This window comes from Larimichthys crocea, chromosome XXI (genome assembly GCF_000972845.2).
Source record: "Larimichthys crocea isolate SSNF chromosome XXI, L_crocea_2.0, whole genome shotgun sequence".
Taxonomy (NCBI): Eukaryota; Metazoa; Chordata; class Actinopteri; family Sciaenidae; genus Larimichthys; species Larimichthys crocea.
The window spans coordinates 17,421,265-17,439,583 of NC_040031.1; the positions used below are offsets into that span (position 1 = coordinate 17,421,265).

The 18,319-nt window shown below is 37.7% G+C and overlaps 2 protein-coding genes across 6 annotated transcripts in view; one reads left to right on the forward strand and one right to left on the reverse strand.

Annotated features, from left to right (window-relative positions):
- The window catches only part of znf710a (zinc finger protein 710a), a 25,926-nt gene extending 13,209 nt beyond the window's left edge, over nucleotides 1–12,717 (reverse strand). For 2 of the 3 annotated variants that reach the window (XM_027272647.1, XM_027272646.1), the window contains exons 1-2: nucleotides 12,448–12,545; nucleotides 10,719–10,793 (exon numbers count right to left, since the gene is read on the reverse strand). In XM_027272647.1, coding sequence (XP_027128448.1) covers nucleotides 10,719–10,793; nucleotides 12,448–12,525 — 153 coding nt within the window. In that variant the 5' untranslated portion in view covers nucleotides 12,526–12,545. Of the gene's footprint in view, nucleotides 1–10,718; nucleotides 10,794–12,447; nucleotides 12,546–12,705 lie in introns of those variants that run through there. The other variant, XM_027272649.1, reaches the window with a different exon arrangement.
- sema4ba (sema domain, immunoglobulin domain (Ig), transmembrane domain (TM) and short cytoplasmic domain, (semaphorin) 4Ba) overlaps nucleotides 12,496–18,319 on the forward strand; it is a 70,729-nt gene continuing 64,905 nt past the window's right edge. For 2 of the 3 annotated variants that reach the window (XM_027272642.1, XM_027272643.1), the window contains exon 1: nucleotides 12,496–12,590. The gene's annotated coding sequence lies outside the window, so the exon portion shown is untranslated. Of the gene's footprint in view, nucleotides 12,591–13,761; nucleotides 13,783–18,319 lie in introns of those variants that run through there. The other variant, XM_027272644.1, reaches the window with a different exon arrangement.

Here is an 18,319-nt window from a genome sequence, read left to right on the forward strand (position 1 = left end):
TCCACGTGATATTTCCAAATCCATATCGAAAGCCAGTGTACATGAACAAATTAACAAACTGGCACTTATAATATTATTATTTTTCATTTACTAGTGGTCTTCTTCCGTGCTTATCTAAGAGCAGTCCCACTGAGACCGAAGCGGTTGAGAAGGTAGTACTCCTCGACATGGGGCTGCATCCTGTAAGGTAGCCTGTCATTTCTCTGCAGTGATGAAGATGTTCTTGTGAGGCACAAATGCCTCCCTCCACGTACCTCAGTTGGGAGATAATCGTATTCACACACAGCTGTGGTTGGTTTAACGCACCACCACATCATGTGTCACCATGTGATACTGCACACTGAACTAACACCGCTTAACCACAAACAGAGACTTGGACACTGAGGTTCTTCACAACGTGCCCCTTTGATATTTAACAGGACAATCGTCACTATAGAACCTGTGTATGTCTGTTGGCCTAATACCAATTCACTGTAGGGTTGTCATCCATGGTGGTATACATAGGAGGGGGAGTGTGTCTTCAAGTCAGTGACAAACTCATTCCAAGAGACACTGCATGTGGTGTGGGAGGAAGTTTTGTTCTGCAGCTTTGACTGAAACTAACCTCCCTCCCCTCTCCCTCTCCTTCCCCTTCCCCTTAAAGTACCACAACTATTCAGAAAAGAGAATAAAGAAAACCTGAATAGAGGAAGAGAAAAAAAATGGGGTCCCTAGGCGAGAAAGAAAAGAAAAACAATGAAAGAAAACAGAATGAAAAGCAGCCAAAGAAAAAAGGAAGGAGAGAAAGAGAAGGACAGAGAGAGGGAGGGGAGACAGAAAAAGATACAGAGCAAAAGAAGCATAAGAGCAGAGAGAGGAAAAGCATAGCAAAAAGAAAAAACACTGAAAGCTCTGAAAGACAGGAACATTTCAGTGGAAATAAATTCTAAGAAGAAAACGAGGAGAGCAATATATTGGCTAGGAAAGGGGGTTATTTGGAATTGGCCAAAATGGGTTTGAAAAATCGATCATTACAGTAGAGATTGTGCAAATACTACAGACTGAGCTATCTTTATTTGCGTTAAATGAACATTCACACCAAATTAGTCTGTCTGAATGCCTTGTTCTCAATCATAATAAGAAAAGACAAAGAGAAGACAACCCATATATACAAATGCTATCACTATTTGAAACTGTTCATATGATGTCAAATACAAAACCAAACAGATTTGACCTTTTAAATCCACTAAATAATTTGACCTACCAGTGTTTTACTTTGCATTACTCATCATGAGTGTGTCTGCCAGTTATTATCATTATTAATGCAGGGTGTGTTTGCACCAGAAAGACAGAGTACATGTGGTTTGTACTGTTTATGCATGAGTGAAATGAAATCTTGTAACTACATTTTAAAAATGTAATGACGTGTGAGTTTTTGTACAGTCATTTAATAATGATTTCCATAATGCTGTTCTCTGTACTGTTTAGAAACCATCATTAGATTTTCAATAGATATTTTTTCCTTTTAGCACTTTATACCTAAAATCCATGCTGCATGAAAAAATACAGTGGCTGGAGTAAGCCAGTTAGTTAGTTAAGATTTAGTCTTTACTTTATTGCGATTTAGATGAAAAGGTTGATACCACTGCACAGTTGGTTAGCTTAGCTTTACAGAAAGACTACAGGAACAGAAGGAAACAAAGTTAAGAAAATATGCATGTCTAAAATTCGCTAATTAATCTGTACAAAGACAGAAGAGTAAAACGTCATGTTGCAGTTTTAGGTTATGTGTCTGTCTGTGTCTTGGTTGCATGGCAATGTCACGGTGATTGCAACAAGAAGTGATGGCTCCGGGATCAAAAAACAGAAATGATATAACGAGATGATTAATGAGGTTTAAAGGTGCTGATAGGTGAATTCTTTGAACAGAATAGGACTTTTTTCCCTGCTTCCAGGTTTAATGCTAAGCTAACTGCTGCTGTTGATAGCTTCATATTTACCATACACAGCTGGTTTTCTATCTAACTCTTAATAAGGAAGCAAATACATACAGTACCTAAAATGTCTATTAACTATTTGTTTCATTTAATAAAATATCCCCTTATTAACATAAGTACATACTTCCATTCGATTTTAAGGTTGCATCAACAACCATTTTGTCCTGAGCTGAAAGAAAAGGACATATATTTTCCCCTGTTCTCTCTCAGCGAGTATTTCTAAAGCGTTTCAGAAAAATAACAAGATTATGTTCATAACATCCTTTTGAGAAATTGTTATACATCTCACTTATTCCCTAACTGACTTTACTTATGTGATTGCAGCCACTTTATCTGACTGAGGTAGGAGCAGTGTTTAGTTCTCAGATTAGGTGGTCTGCAGGAGGTTAACTCTGTCCACCGGCACCAGTGATGTCATGATCAAGAATCTGATACTAGGTATCAGCAATACAATCTGTAATTGAAAACACTGACCTTTCAGCTCTACTCTAGCAAAGATGCATGTGACAGACAATAATAATTGTGTTGGCCAATATGAAAGATCACATAATGAGTACAGCACGTTCTGCACACTGTAGATACAATCTACAATCCAACATTATCCTAAATGCATGAGTGCTGAAGTAAGGGCTCATTTTCATTTTGTTTACATAGAGGCTATTACCTAAACTCAAAACTATCAAAATTGTAATTTAGTCATAAATTATTCAGATTTGTAATCACATCTCAAAATCACAAAATTTTGCTTCATGCACTGAATTGACAAAAATCAACATTTTTTGTATTTAATGCAAAATATGAAGATAATATTATTCCTCCCCTGCATCAGGATAGTCCGGGTGAAGCATCCTGTAAGGTAGCCTGTCATTTCTCTGCAGTGATGAAGATGTTCTCGTGAGGCACAAATGCCTCCCTCCACGCACCTCAGTTGGGAGATTCACACACGGCTGTGGTTGGTTTAACGCACCACCATATCATGTATCACCATGTGATACCGCACACTGAACTAACACCGCTTAACCACAAACAGATTGAGACTGGGGCACTGAGGTTCTTCACAACGTGCCCCATTGATATTTAAGAGGACAAACGTCACTTCGCACAAATTTAGCTTAATGCACTGAATTGTCAAAATCGACATTTTTTGGCCCTAATGCAAAATATGAAGATAATATTAATCCTCCCCTGCATCAGGATAGTCCAAGTGAAGCATCTCTTCCATTTAAATAATGCAATGATGGCCTGTATGTCTTTCTATGGACCTCCTTAAATGGGCTCTGAAGGTAAAATCCAGAATTTGTTTTGAAACATTCATTTTGATGCATGCTTACTTACCATAATGTATATCTTGCAGATTTTTTTAAAGGCATCTATGCAGCAAATATTACTTCTGAGCTATACAGGAATACTGTATTAAACTCAGTTATTGTTATGCTGTGTTTTTAGAAACTGTGACATTAAGAGATAAACCCAGGAAATAACATTCAGTGAGTTTACACACACACACACACACAGAAAAAAAAACAGATTGATGGATATACATGTCAAGAATAATTTGAAAGACTGACAAGTAAGCTATGTTTCTTGACATTAAAACAAATAAGATAGCCTAGTTAAGATTGTTACATGTCAGCTGTATATAACTCTTTAATTACACAGAGATTACTGCATGCAGACTGTTTATATACACTGTTCAAGTCCTTATATTGTTTCAAACTGTAAAATATGCTAAAGCTGTCATCTACATCTGTCTGGACATTGTTTGGTGGTTAAGGTATGATCTTAAAAATCTTAAAAAATTGTGAAAATGTTGGCTACATTTGAGATGATGTAAGTTGTTGTCCACCCTGTCTCTTTATATTTCATTTATATATACTACTAATTTGCCTTTGCAAATACATTTTAAAAGGAGCACTATGAGTAACATTTCTTATTAACATAATGAGGAAACCTTTTTACTGAACATATCTAGGAAGATACAAAATGTTCATAGTGCATGTATCAGCAAAATATTCATTGACAACATTTTCTGTAAAATGGGAATACAATGGCCAGACCTTTACAAATCACCCAACTGGCCCAACCTTCTGTAACCGCTGACATTAGATCACTTTAATGATTGGATTGTGGTTTCCATAATTATGTTTCTTTTGCTTCTTTTCTTATGCTTGAGTTAACTGCATTTTGGATTTACCACATATTTATTCATAATTCATAATTATCTTTCCAAGATGAGTTATTTTGTGAATACTTCATTCAACCCCAGTACTCGCCAATGGCTTGGCCAACTGATGCACATTGCTCCACTTTACAAACTTCAGTGCCTCTCGTCTGCATTTGCCATTGTCCCACTTTGACATTAAAGCAGAAAAAAGGTGTTAAAGCTCGCCTCTTGCTTGATTTGATTGGCTGCCTGGGCCAAGTGTGACATTGATGACAGGTGCAACTCTACCACTGAAAAGCTAGACAGACGTGTATGCCAGGCATGCCATACCATAGGAAAACAGCGGTATTGTTGGCAACGCAACTCAACGTGATTCCCTGCTGAGATATTTTAGCCTGTTCTCAAAAGGATGTATAGTTGATACCTTTATCAAGTTGTGTCACACATTTCACATTCATGGGAGACCAAATAAAATGCTTAAGAGAGCTCATCTGTACTCCATATCCACCATTGGCAGGTCTTATTGGCATTTATCTCATCTTGAATATTGCTAAATTTGAGGACTGGTAGTGACTTTCCGCATCTTATTACAGTAATGTGTGAAGTAACCTGATGTCCTGCTGCATATCCATTTCAGTCCTGTAGCTGAATACATTCTGAAGGCTTTGGGTCTGTTATATATATATATATATATATTTCTAGTTCATATTTGATTGCAGCCACTCCAAATATTGCACTTCTTACTCCACTACATTTATTTGATAACTTTAGGTACTTTGTTGATTTCAGATAAATAATACAAAAGGTAATTTAAAAAAGAGCATTATTATACAAAAGATAAGGCTTCATTAATCACAACGGGGAAATCACAAACTACCCATCAGTATTTAAAATAAACAGATTTACTCTTGTCCAAACTCTTGCTTGGGCACTCTTCTTTTAGCTACCTCAGTCAACGTCCTCTTCAGTTTCTTTGCCTCTGCCATGATGTCCACAGAAAATTAGTAAACACCAAGCACTCAGTCCAGGCACGGCTAACTGAGCTAAGCTTTATCACTTTAGCTAAGCTTTATATACTGAGCTTTATCCACCACCTACAATGCTGTCCTTACATCACTACCCAGGAGACTGAACAGTACTTCACATGTCACTCTAAGGACCATCGGCCACACCCGAGCTCAGGTGACCTGAATGACTGTCATTCACACCAGTCTTCAGGTGACCATCAAAGACTCTGACAACAGTCGTCACACGACAACGAGCACTAACGAGCTAAGGGTGGACTAACTATGGGTGGATCTACAAGTGTTCCTAGTATAAATACACAGACTCCCCACCAGTCGGTCAGAACTGGTATCTCAGCTATCTGTCCATCAGAAAACTCTGTAAATTGAGAAGTTGAGGCAGAGTAGCCAGAAGACATCAGAGGCAAAACTAGAAAACGTTTTCTCCATAAAATATAACCCAGGTTCACCAAAATCAGCGATATAATTGTATGAGAGCGAACCTGGGTTGTTACATAGCTCAAGAGCAGGCTTTATAAATATTAATATTAATGTTTGAGAGGGAGTCTACATTTTTTTATTGAGGAAAATAGTCATTCCCCACTCTGTTTTTGAGTAAAACATCTGGATACTTCTTTCTTCTATCATTGTCCAAAAGTCATTCAGTTGACCATGGGACAAATTTTCCTTCTTGTTAGTTTGCGCAGGGCTTCAAGGTCTTCTGGATAGACACGAACAAGGCAATATGAGAACACATTGTGTTCAACTGAACAGGACTCAAAGCAAGGTTTGGCATAGTTCCTATGTCAGCTAGAGAAGTATCATAGAAGAGGTCTGGATCCAGTCTGAATCAGCTGGAGGTTCGCCACTCTCTTTGTGGTCCTTTGCTGTTCTTGTGAAATGGTTCAAAAACCAATGAGCCACATCAGAATATCCTGGCCTTGGGTGAATACAAGCAAAGGTTGCACAAAATCCTGGTCAGTTATATGTCTCCCAGAACAAAATGAAATGCCTTTTTGACTCAAGTCTGAAGAGTTTAGTCCATCTTCAAGTCCTGAAGATACTTTTGCTTGTTATAGGCTTACAACTCCTCAGTCCACATAGTCTGCAGTCAGATCTCAACAAAATGATTATGACTTCTAACAATAAAAAATCATTAGAGCTTCATCTTACTATGTCATCTCTGTTTCTTATGACCAACCATCATCAGCCTGTATTGTTAAGCCTGCTGAGTCCACTAAGATCAATGTGGAACAAACAGACTTGCAGATTTGGCAGGTGGCAACCTATTTTTGGGTTTCAGCTTCCAGAAGATGGTGTCAACCACCAGAAGCAATGTCTCAAGAAAGCCAGTGCGCAGCCAGTAGTCAGATGGCAGGTGAAGCTGTAGTCTTGACCATAATTGAGGTACTTCTTCTCCTGCCTCAAGGGAAAGACGCACATAGATGGAGTTTCTGCTTAAGGGCTGACATCGAAACAAGACAGCTCCCAATCCTGTATCTATGTATGACCACAAACTGGGATAATGGATCAAAATCTATCTATGACACTTTTTAAGATTATTATTTCTTTTCAAGCTTTATTTGATAGAGACAGCTGAAGAGTGACAGGAATGTGGGGAGAGAGAGACAGGGAATGACATGCGGGAAAGAGCCACAGGTCTAATTTGAACCCTGGGCTTCTGCAGCAAGGACTGAGCCTTCGCACATGGGGCGGCTGCTCTACCAACTGAGCTAAATGCCACCCCATCTATGACACTTTTAAAGAACAGAATGAGAGGCAAGTACTTTGAGGGAACCAGCCAAGATGTTGTATGAATCTACTGTAAAGAACTGGCAAAATCTAGGAACCTCTGAAGCTTTATGTAAGAGAAGGTGTTGGTCAATTGGAGACCACCTTAACCTCAGCTGTGTCCATATGCAGACTACACAAACACAATGAGACGATGTAGACCTAAGTACAAAGGTTCCTGTGGAGGAGATTTTTACGTAAATGGCTTGAGTGGTTGAGCATTGTTAAATGCTTTAGTTTTGGTTCCATCATAAGGAACCTCAGAAGAAGATAAACAGGAAGCAGAGTAGGCACGAGAAACGCAATAAATTTTATAGACTAACCGTATTCCTATATTGTGAGTTCAACAAAAATATATAATTTAGTTGTGATTGCCTGACACAACCAAGCAGAGATGTTCAGTCTTATAAGTTTCACACCTGAGAAAGCAACAATCCAGGGCACCAACTCTTCACTCCAGGGATTTCTTTTTTTCTGCAAATCAGACAAGAGGCCAAACTGGCCAGCATGAATGTAGTCCATAAAAACCTTCGTCAGCGCTGAAACTGACTGATCAGACTGGTCAAACAGGCTTAACACCCTAGGGTCCTATAGTGAGCACGCAACAAAATTTAAGAGGGAATTTTGATTTTGAACACTACTTACAAAAGCCCTCCTACACTAGAAATGTGAACATAAAATACCCTGTATGGCCACAGTACAGACACTCCTTTAGGACTCTTCTGCAAACAATTCAGTTGAGTCCAAATAGATGGACTTTGGCATGCCTGCAGTGGCTCTCACAACTGGCGAGTACAGAATAATGTACCAGTGATGAGTTGATGATGAAGTTAGCCATTTTTCCTTCTTATGCTCACAGAGGTTTGATTACATCTCCCACTTGGCTGAAGCTCAGGCTCTTCAGTTTAACAGATGAGGTACAGTATGCTACTTGAAACCTCTCAAGACAAGGAATAAAGTTGAAGTTCAGAAATCAGCAACCTTTGTGAAGAATGAACAGTACACTGGAATGATGGTGGCTGAGGAGTTAAAAAATACTCAACCAATTTAGCATTGCACTTCTATAACCTTGTCAGGTCAGATGAACAATGATGACACTGACAAATGATTTGGCAGGAAATATTCCTGCGACATCCTTCTTCCTTGCCAAAACCTGGTACCCACAATACAAATCTACCACCTACAGTTCAGGTAAAGATTTGGATGTGTTCTGCTAATAGGAAGGCAAGTTTATTTGTTAGCACGAGTCAACATGTCACCACCCTCTGTAGGCTGCAGAAGTCTGGTAAACTCACTTCTTTTTCTCGCCAGATTTCATTTTCAAACTTAAGTCTTCATCAACTAATTAAATTTCTTGCAGCTTCCTCTGGAGTCCCAAAATATGCAATGATGCCCTTGCCTTGCGAGGCAGCTAGACTTGCGAGATCATGAACAACTTGTAAACTCTTGCACATCAGGCTAGTGGTACTCTGCAAGACCCGTAAATGACTTTGTTTTGTAAAATAGTTTTTTGGAGTTCATCTTATTGGCACCAACCGTGAACAGCAACATCCCCTACTCATCCTAACCAGAGACCGTTTTACAATCTCTCTCATTGCTCATTTCCTGTCATCTGTTCACTTTCCACTATCAAGTAAAAAAGAATGGGAGATGTGCACCTGGACAACCAGAATAACGCCAAGAATTTGATAATTGGGTGTCAATGATGACCACAGAGAGAAGACAGAGGGGGAGCTGAGGAGCAGCAGACGAAGCAAGTGAAGAGGAAAACTGATTGACTGCAGAGCTTGAATGGACAGGTAGAGTTATGACTCTGTGATACACTCTAGAACGCAGAACTGAATTGCACAATAAGTATCTTGATTCGTTTTGGCAATGTGGCAGAGTTTAGTATGCACAACACAAAAATTAATCTGATGAACTACAAGTTGCAGAGCAAAGAGAAGAAGATGGGGCAGCTTTAAGTATGACAGCCCCTTGCTGGCAGAAGACTGAATCCTGTTAGAACTGTCTTGTGCTGTGCATCCTCTACTCTGTCTACCTGTATACTTCCTAAATGAACTGTATAAATAAAGAAAAATAACCTATTGAATAGTGCTCATCCTTAAAAAATACAAGCTTAAGCGGTGTATTTTTTAAGGATGAGCACTATTCAATAGGTTATTTTTGAAACGAAATAGCAAAGAAAGAACCTTTTTTCGATGTTTTAAATTATTTTGAGTTTTTAATTTGAATCATACAGTGACCTTATTATTTTTAAAGTAGTTTTAAAGTACTGACAAGTTATAGATGAACCACAACTACAGTCTTCAAACAAGCACTCAAGCAATTTAGCATCTCACCACATTTCACCATATACTGAGAATTTGAGTTTTGCATTAAATTTTGACTCTGCACTAAATTACTGTGTCATAGTCATTAAATCATTATCACATCAATCAAATCTTAATCACTGGCTGCTGGTACAGATCCTTTTTTCATCAAAAATTCAGCTCTAAAAAATTGTTTTCCTCATGTCCAGATAGCATCCTGGACATACTGTACTGTACAATGTCAGTATACAAGCTTGCGTATTTATTCTGGGCTTTGTAGACTGCATTGTGCTGAGATAGATAATTGTAAATATAATTTTAAGTGGCACTAGATTAGGTTATTTGGATTTATTTCATATTATTTGTGATTGAACTCATCTTTATTAGTCACTATCCAATCATTAGTGTCAATGTTAACATTTGCAAATACAGGTTAGGCTAATGGTTTTATAGATATTGATATTATTTCATTAGTCCATAGGCAGTGTAGCTTGGCATAAATTGCCTTAAAAGAGATTAAGTAATACAATTGAAAATAAGTCTATAGTGTAGATAATGTAATCCAAGCTTGTCCATGCAATTAATATCAGGGTAAAAAAAACTGTCCTCACAACCCATTGTGTCAGTTTTACTGGAGGAATCTAATTAACTCAGATTAAATATAAGCAGGAAAATATACTTTACACATTTAACCACACTGTAATATCTATAGTGTTATATGGTGGGTGACAATAGACAAGCAGTTAGTATGTTCATGCTAAAATTACATTAAAAAGGGAAAAAACATCCTGCATGTATAATGATGTTGTTAAATCTTTTTTAATTAAAAGTTAAGGGCCCCCTTTAAGGGTTAGATATTGTGTAGTGAAATGTTTTGATGCTCAGGTGCCTGATAGATCTATCTATCTATCTATCTATCTATCTATCTATCTATCTATCCCATAGTTTCCAAAACAAAATATATCGATTTGTTATTTTTATAGTTTTATAAGTATATGTGTCTGATTTCATGTTACTGCATATCTTAAAATGTAGTAATTATTGGGAATATAAAGACACCTTGATTATGATGATTTCTCAGTGACTTACATGTTATTATCTAAAACCATAATTAGATCAGCATTCTTCCATCTATCTTTAGTTTATTCATGTATGAAAAACTGGAGCTATGAGCGGATCACACAGCCCACTGTCCTTACTAGTTTTAGTCCAGTCATAAGTAATGTTTCAGAAGTGAGCACAGCAAACAGAAACATACATTTACATTTTTCATCTCAGACTTATTCATATTTGATTCAACCTAAATATCCAGAAATATTGTGAGACATTAAATGTATTGCATGAAATTGTCTGGGCACAGCAAGTTTTTTTTATTTATTTATTTTATTTTATAAAACCTCTTGAACAGAAAACTGAATTACTAGCATTTGCTTCTCTTTGATTTACTTTTCATTGGTCATTTAGTACTGACCTTGCATTGTCTGTTGTGGATGCCCTCCAGTGCTACTCTGCTCAGCCAGTGCCTCCTCAGAGAGGTGCTGTTCCCCTATAGGATTCACACAAAGAGAGAGAAAGAAAAACTTTTCTGCTATTGGTTGAACATGACAGGGCTGCCAACTCTCACCCACTGAGTGTGAGATACACCAAAATGGCTTAGATCCCCCACTCTTGCTCTTTGCCTCTTGTACATGCAGAGAATCGCAAATATGGGGGACTGCAGTATTTTATTTGAAAAAAATATATAACTATGTTCCCTGTGAATGAAAAAGCATAGCGTAGTCTTGTCCTGGTAAGTACCACTGGCTATGCACTTGTCCTCTTGCCATATGAGCAGGCAAATATCGTACATTAATTGCCTGCTTTGTTATTATATAACATTTCTTCATAGCTAACTTCATCTGTGACACTGAAATTGTTTGATATTGAGTTGGTGATAAAACAAAAATAATGTAGGAAGGGAAATTTTTTTGATTATTTTGTATACAAATACATAATTATTTCAATCTGTGGGCAGTGAAATAAGATTGAAACACACCCTTCTTCAAAGCAAGGCACAGTGTGCATTATTCTTGTTTCCAGGAGGGTCGTGTGCATCTTTTGCCATTTTCTTAGTAGGTGCTCCCTGTAAAGTAGTGATGAAGGGAGGTGGGAGATTAGTCCTTTGAACGGCTGGAGACATGCATCCCCCTCAAGATAAATGAAAACGCAGGCTCTAAAATTATTATTTGTTTTATGAGGCTTTGAGTTATGTTTGAAATAGATGTTGTTTGTTCACAAATGTAAAATACTTTTATGTTGCTAGTTAATACATTTTATGATCTGGCTTTACAAGTATAAGTAAGATTATCCTGCACATCCTGAATCCTGTACATCTTACTTGTTTTAGTAGCTTGTTGGAATTCAACACACTCTCTGCTCATTCTGCTTTTTTTTTTTTTAAATTAGTAATTCTTTTCTGGTTCAGGCTCTGTATCAAAAGAGGGCGAAAAATACACGAATATCAAGCAACAATTTGTATATTTTTTAAACCAAAAGCCTTATTGTTATATCTCCTATAATATATGCCTGTGTTTTGTACTGGTTTAATTCTTAGCATTTTAAACACCTAGGCATCATAGACAGTGGAATTATTTTGCAGCACTAGCAGAAGAAAGCAACATCCATGATTTATACGTGTCGTATCTGCATAGTGCCTAAAATGTCAGTACATTTGAATCTTTCCTTCACTAGTGGGAGAATTTGAGACATTACTGAGCTGGAGCAAGAATAAAATGGTTGAATGGTTGAACAGCGTTCTCCTCTTTCGTGAGGACTGCAGTGAAGACAGCAGACAAATGTTTAAACTCAAATCTTCAGTCACTGTGTAGGTGCCTGTGTGAACATGTGTTTTCAAGTATATTCCAATAGATGGCACTGGTGCCCAGTTTTAAAAGGCTGCTAGATGATTAGGTTGCAGTTAAAACAGCATTATTAACTACTCCCTTCAAAGCGAGGATGAGATGAAGATGAAGCATAATTAAAGTAAATAATATATTCTGCACATCCTAAATAGATCCTAAAATTAAAAGCCTTCCAGCTATTGAAGTGTGTAAAAATGTGTAAGAGTAATAAATAGTTGGCCTAGGAGCTATATGTTAAAAAAAAAAAAGGAAAGAAAATTGATAAATGAAACCATACAAAAGTTTAAAAAAGGTCATTACCTTCTTGTTTTTATATTTGATTGAAGAAATGTCACTTCCGGTCGCCATCTTTGTTTGATTGAATAAACTTGGGAGCATTTTTTTTTAGCACATTGAACATTTTTACTCCATTAAAGGTTCCTGGAAATGACTTCACAAGCGCAGTGAGTATCAAATCAATGTCTTATATTTAGAAAGAGATATTTAATGTTAGCTCTAAGCTACAGTATATGAGTTACGTCCCCTTGAACCAACTAAATCGGGGCTAAAGTACCGTACCGGTGTTTCAGTTTAACGATCGACCCTGTTAACTGGCGACCGCGTCGTTGTCTTAGTTACGGCACCTGTTGAAACCAAGGAGATATGTAGCTGTCAGCGTCTGTTTGTTTAATGTTTCATTAACATTACTAAACAAACAAACAAACAAACCCATACCTGATTAGTCTCTGTTTGACAGATACGTATTATCGTCCTGTTCCAACAGTTGTCGTAACTACGACATCCGCAAGGTCCCCAGTTAACATGGTCCCATGTTAAACCGAAACACCTACCAGTTAACGTTACCTAGTTTATAAGATGGAGATACCCAGTTGAAACACTGCAAACTGTACAAACAGAGATGCTGATGTGTTGATGCTGCTAATAAAGTACATTATTATGTATCTTCACCAATAATTTAGCCCAGCTATATAACTAGTTACTTGACTTGATCTGGCTAATAATATTCCAGTTTGTTCCCAATTTTAAAGTTAGGCAGACAAGTATAACTTTGTCAGCTGTCTCCTTCCAGCAAGCTGGTTAACTGTCAAACTAGTAATACATTTAGAGATACAGTTATTTGTTTTAACCTGGGCCATTTCTGAAAAAGAAAAGTTTCAGGTCATGTCCTGCAGTTTTCTGGTGCTGTTACATTAATTTAACTTAATCCACCAGTATTAGTGAAGTGACCTCCCTTTGCTCTTCCCTTGATGCAACTTCTTTGCTATTCGGCATTGAACTAACTTGCTAGCAAACTGCCCTATATTATGTCTGCTATTTCAAGATGTGGAAAATGTTTCGCTGAAGTCAAAACCTTTACGACTCAAGATGATGTGTTTTCACCTCTGTTCGCGCCTTGCATGCAATCCTGCTGCCTCTGAAATTAGCTTCATGTTTACTCTGAACACATTTTAAACACTTGCCACATGCCAATCACTTCTTTTTTTCGCCTGCCAGTGCCGAGGTCAGCTAGGGGGCATATAACTCTATGATATTCCCAGACCCCAACCCCTCCCTGTAGGCACTAAATCAACTAATGCAGTGTCAAGGACGTGGTCCCTCCCTCACACTTCCCACGGACAGACACATCCAAAGCTGGTAATGCTGCTGTGCGCCCAGGTCTTTACATGGATGTGCTCTGTCCTTCCAACACCTGTTGGTGTGCAATTCATGCTGTTTTATTAAACTTACCTAGTCAGTGCCAATTGTTTTCTGGTATTGTAACAATGCAGATAATTATTTTTATTATAGATTGTTCTGCAAAATACTTCAGTCAATTAATTGCTATAAAATATCAGAAAATAGTGAAAACAATTACAATCACAGTTATGCCAATCCAAGGTAAAAATCTTCAAATGTCTTGTTTTGTCTGACCAACAGTACAAAATCTAAAGTTATTTGGTTTACAGTGATGTAAAATTAATTTGAAATAGCTGAAAATAATTACATTTAAGGAGCTGATACCAGTGAATGTTTGAAACTTTGCTTAAAGTGACTAAGATGATCAAAAAAGCTGCCAATTAATTATCTTTTTTGAGTCATTTGTTGTATCCACCATCTGATTGCCTACAGTTAACTTTAGGAATAAGTAATATTGGCGGTATATTGAATTTGTGTATGTAAGTGTAAGTGTCCCCCTCACTTTTATCTTAATAGGATAATTGACAGTTGCTAATACTAATATATCAGAACAGGTATATAATTAACAGCATCATAGACATTTATGTTACATAACAGCTGAACGATGTTATGATGAAGATTATTGATGAATAATATATTGATATTATTTTTCCAACTAGGTGATTAAACATTAATTTGGCACATTTTTGTGATAACAATGAGAAATGTAGTTCCCAGAGCTCAGAGTAATGTCTTCACTGTGCCTGTTTTTATGACCAATGGTCTCTAGAGGCTTAAGAGCCAGTGACATGAAACAGACCATCAGCAAATCCTTTCATCAGAGAAGTTGGAACCAGCTATATTATTATTATTTTTTACTATCTGTGGCTGGAAAGAGTAGTCCATTATCTAGATTGTTGTGTGATTCATGCATCATGTAATATGATATGAGTAATGTGCTTCAGTAAGATGAGAGCCTAAATGTGTATCAGCTCTCTTTGTCACCTGAAATATTTTTGTGCTGTGGTGCAGATCCCAGCAGGATTTGGCTCATTTCAAAAAACAAAAACAAAAAAATCCAGGATGTTGACAGAGGTGTGTTTAGGAGGCCACCAGGGGGAACCCAATCCATCATCATTTGGCATAACTCACTGCAGTCTACTTTGAGATGTGGCTGCAGTATAAGCTGGTAAGACTGTATCTTCTACTACGAAAGCAACCTGTGAACAATCGAGTGTGATAACTCTGCAGTGATTACTACTTTTGTTAAGTCTGATTTATCATTTGTAGTATTAGACAGGCATCAGTTCTACTCTGTAATAAAGTTACCCATCCCCCTATGGACAAAATATTAGGCACACCTCACTTAAATATAATGCATTTCAAATGAATGTGAAGCATGGCCTCAGTTAATCACCCCAGAGTTGAATCAGAGCATCACTGACACAGACAAATGTACATCATCTTTGTATTTACTTCAGACATATTATATTTATTATGAACCTTGCACAAGTCTTACGCAGTAACTGTCACCTGAAGTTGAAATTGATGTCACTCATTAGTTGAAGGCAAAAGCCGGACGAGGTTCTCTGTATCAGTCTGTAACAGTTTGCACAAATGATTTCTTTATTTTAGATGTTTATAAGGAGCAGTCATGCAGTGGATTTAGTAGCATCTAGTGGTGGTGTTGCTGATTGCAACCCCCTCACCCCACCCTCACATTGCAAATAAGTGAAAGAAGATACTAGTGGCTCCAAAATGAACAAAGAAGCCTGAAAGCCCCAATCGATTATAGACTACTGTAGAAACATAGTGGACTCTACAACATAATAATTCCTCTTTTCAGGTGATTAATGAAAACATAGTTATGCATTCGATTTCTGCCATATTCTGTCAAAAGAGCCACCTTAATCCTTCAAACAGGATGTTTTAAAGTACGTTGTAGTTTGATCTTACTCTCAAAATGCACATTTCATGGCTGTGTTTTACCCTTGAAGCATTTTAATCATTTTATCCAGAAACCATGAGCGAAGAATTCAAATTTTCTTCAGCTGCATCTTCAAATCCTGAGAGTCATAGATAACCCCTATGTGCTTTTCATGATTGATGTGTTTAGGGAGGCTTTCGTATACATGAGACGCTGCTGAGACTGACATTGAACAGATGAGGCAGGATAGAGGTTGACAATTCATTGGTCTGGCTGCTCTCAAGATGCTGCTCTGCATGAAAGTGTGGACAGTAACCTTGACAGAAAAGCGCTCGAAACAGGAAAAAGGTGAACATTTTGTTCTACTACTTGAAAATGTATTATTATAGAGAAGAAAAAAGGTGAAGAACCTTAAAGCTACAGAGTTATTTTTGTAAGAAAAAAGGCTGATTTAATTCACTGTTGCTGGTTTGGACTCTGCCCCTTTAGGCTGATATTGCTCACAACAAGCCTGTCTGGGGATTGTGTTACTCTGCATGATGTCACGGCCTTCAGCACCCAGCTGTACAGGTGCAGACCTGTCTTGCTTATGACTTTGTTGCTGATTTACTCCTTTTGTTCTCAGAACAGCCAGTGCCTTAAAGCTTAATGCAATATTTACGATCACAGTGTCAGGGACTTTCTTACAATTACACACATGGGGCTAAAAGGGGCTAGTGAACCAGCCTGCAACAGAATAAGTTACTCAGTTAGTCATCCACACTAACCGCTGAAACTAGATAATGTTACAAAGGCTGTTTGATGACAAAGGTTTGCTGTTCTAGCTGCTCAAATGTGGTGATTTTATGTGTTGTGCTTTATGTAGTATCTTTAGGCTTTGGACTGTTGGTTGGATAGATCAAGCTATTTTTAAATTTGCTTGGGCACTGGGGAAATTATAGGCTGATCACGCTTTTCCACAATTTTCTCACAATTTATAGACAAAATGATGAATTGATGAAACAATATTCTATATGTTTTTTATAGACAAAATGATGAATTGATGAAACAATATTCTATATGTTTTCCTCACTGACAGTATAAAGGAATGGATAACGTATGCGTGACATCACTGACAGTTTCTGAAGAGCTGTTTTGAAGCTCAAAATCTGTGGCTCTGGCCACTGCCATGTTGGTTCTCACCTCTTTCGCCTCCTCTCTAATCTAAAATTCAGCAAAGACGTGGATCATCGGCAGACCTGAGGTAGGCTAGTGAAGTCTGGGTGTTCAAATAAGCCATGTGTAACAGCATCCACCTGTCAATCAAAGCGAGCACGTAGTTAATTCTGTATAAGTTTAAGCCTAAATGTAATTTTAACAGGCGAGTCATGAAAAGATTCAGACTCCAAAACTGTTTGTTGTACCAGGTTGTAAACATGTTTATTTCTGCTGTGAAGCTTATGGAGATTGACTTGTTCTATAGCCAGCCTTAAGTGACTGTTGAAGGATCTGCAGTTTTTGGCACTTCTGCATTGGTGCAAGTTGTCGCTCGGTTTTGTTCAAAAGAAGAACCCAATATGAATTAATCCTTCTTACAAGCAGTACCTGTGAAGCCCAAAACTGTACTTATGAACACTGGATGACATGTTCCTACATTACCATGAGCCTTATTTTGAATTATTCCCATAACCATAATGTTTAAATCTTCAGTAGGCTTAAATTAGACACGTTAGAAAAGATATGGTGGAACCCATCCGTCGTGTCACAGCTGCAACATTTTGGTCCATTCTCTATGCGACTTCAAGACCCCAGACCGCCAGACTTTGTTAACTTGTTCACATTTGTTCAGTTTATCAGTTTTCCTCGATGTTGGTGCTTCTAAATATGTAAATATGGTATATAGTTAAATTGATTCCCTCTTGTCTGTTTTTTGATTGGAAGTTTGCACAGGGTGTTTTATTCTGAAAATTGAACGCGTTCTCTATTCATTGACCTGCGTATTCTCAACAGAGCGAGAGAATGGAGACCCGTTTCTGGGACGCTTCTGAAACTGGCCGTGGCGCTTCTGGTGGGCTGTCAAACACTGACTAGAATGGAGATTAGCTCCGAGAGCCACGGTGAAATTTAGCCGTTAGAAAGTATTGAGAGACTCAACACTAAACTAAATCATTGTTGGTTTTGGTCTTTTCATGAGATTTATGCATAATAGTAGAAGCGCAGAATAACATTAGCCACATTCCTAAAAATGTGTATTTATTGTGTTGCTTTGGTTAATTAATTAAACGATTGTGTCACAATGACAGTTTTGGAGCACACTGACGTGCTGATTGGTTTAATCCCTTAATTGCGTTGTGTGTTTATGGTCTCTGCTTGAGCTAAAGTTGATGTAATAGCACATGGCTCTATGGATAGATACAGGGATTTAGTGTTGGAAACCACCCTCTTAGCCTTCGGAGCGGAGCAATAGATTTGATTAATTTGTCTTTATTTGGCATTCATGTTTGTCTTTTTACGTCCCTTGCTTTAAAGCACGAGACTCGTTTTTATCGTTTCAGGCTTTGACTTGACTTCTGTGGTGACAAGCCAAGCAACAGACACAGAGCTTTTGTC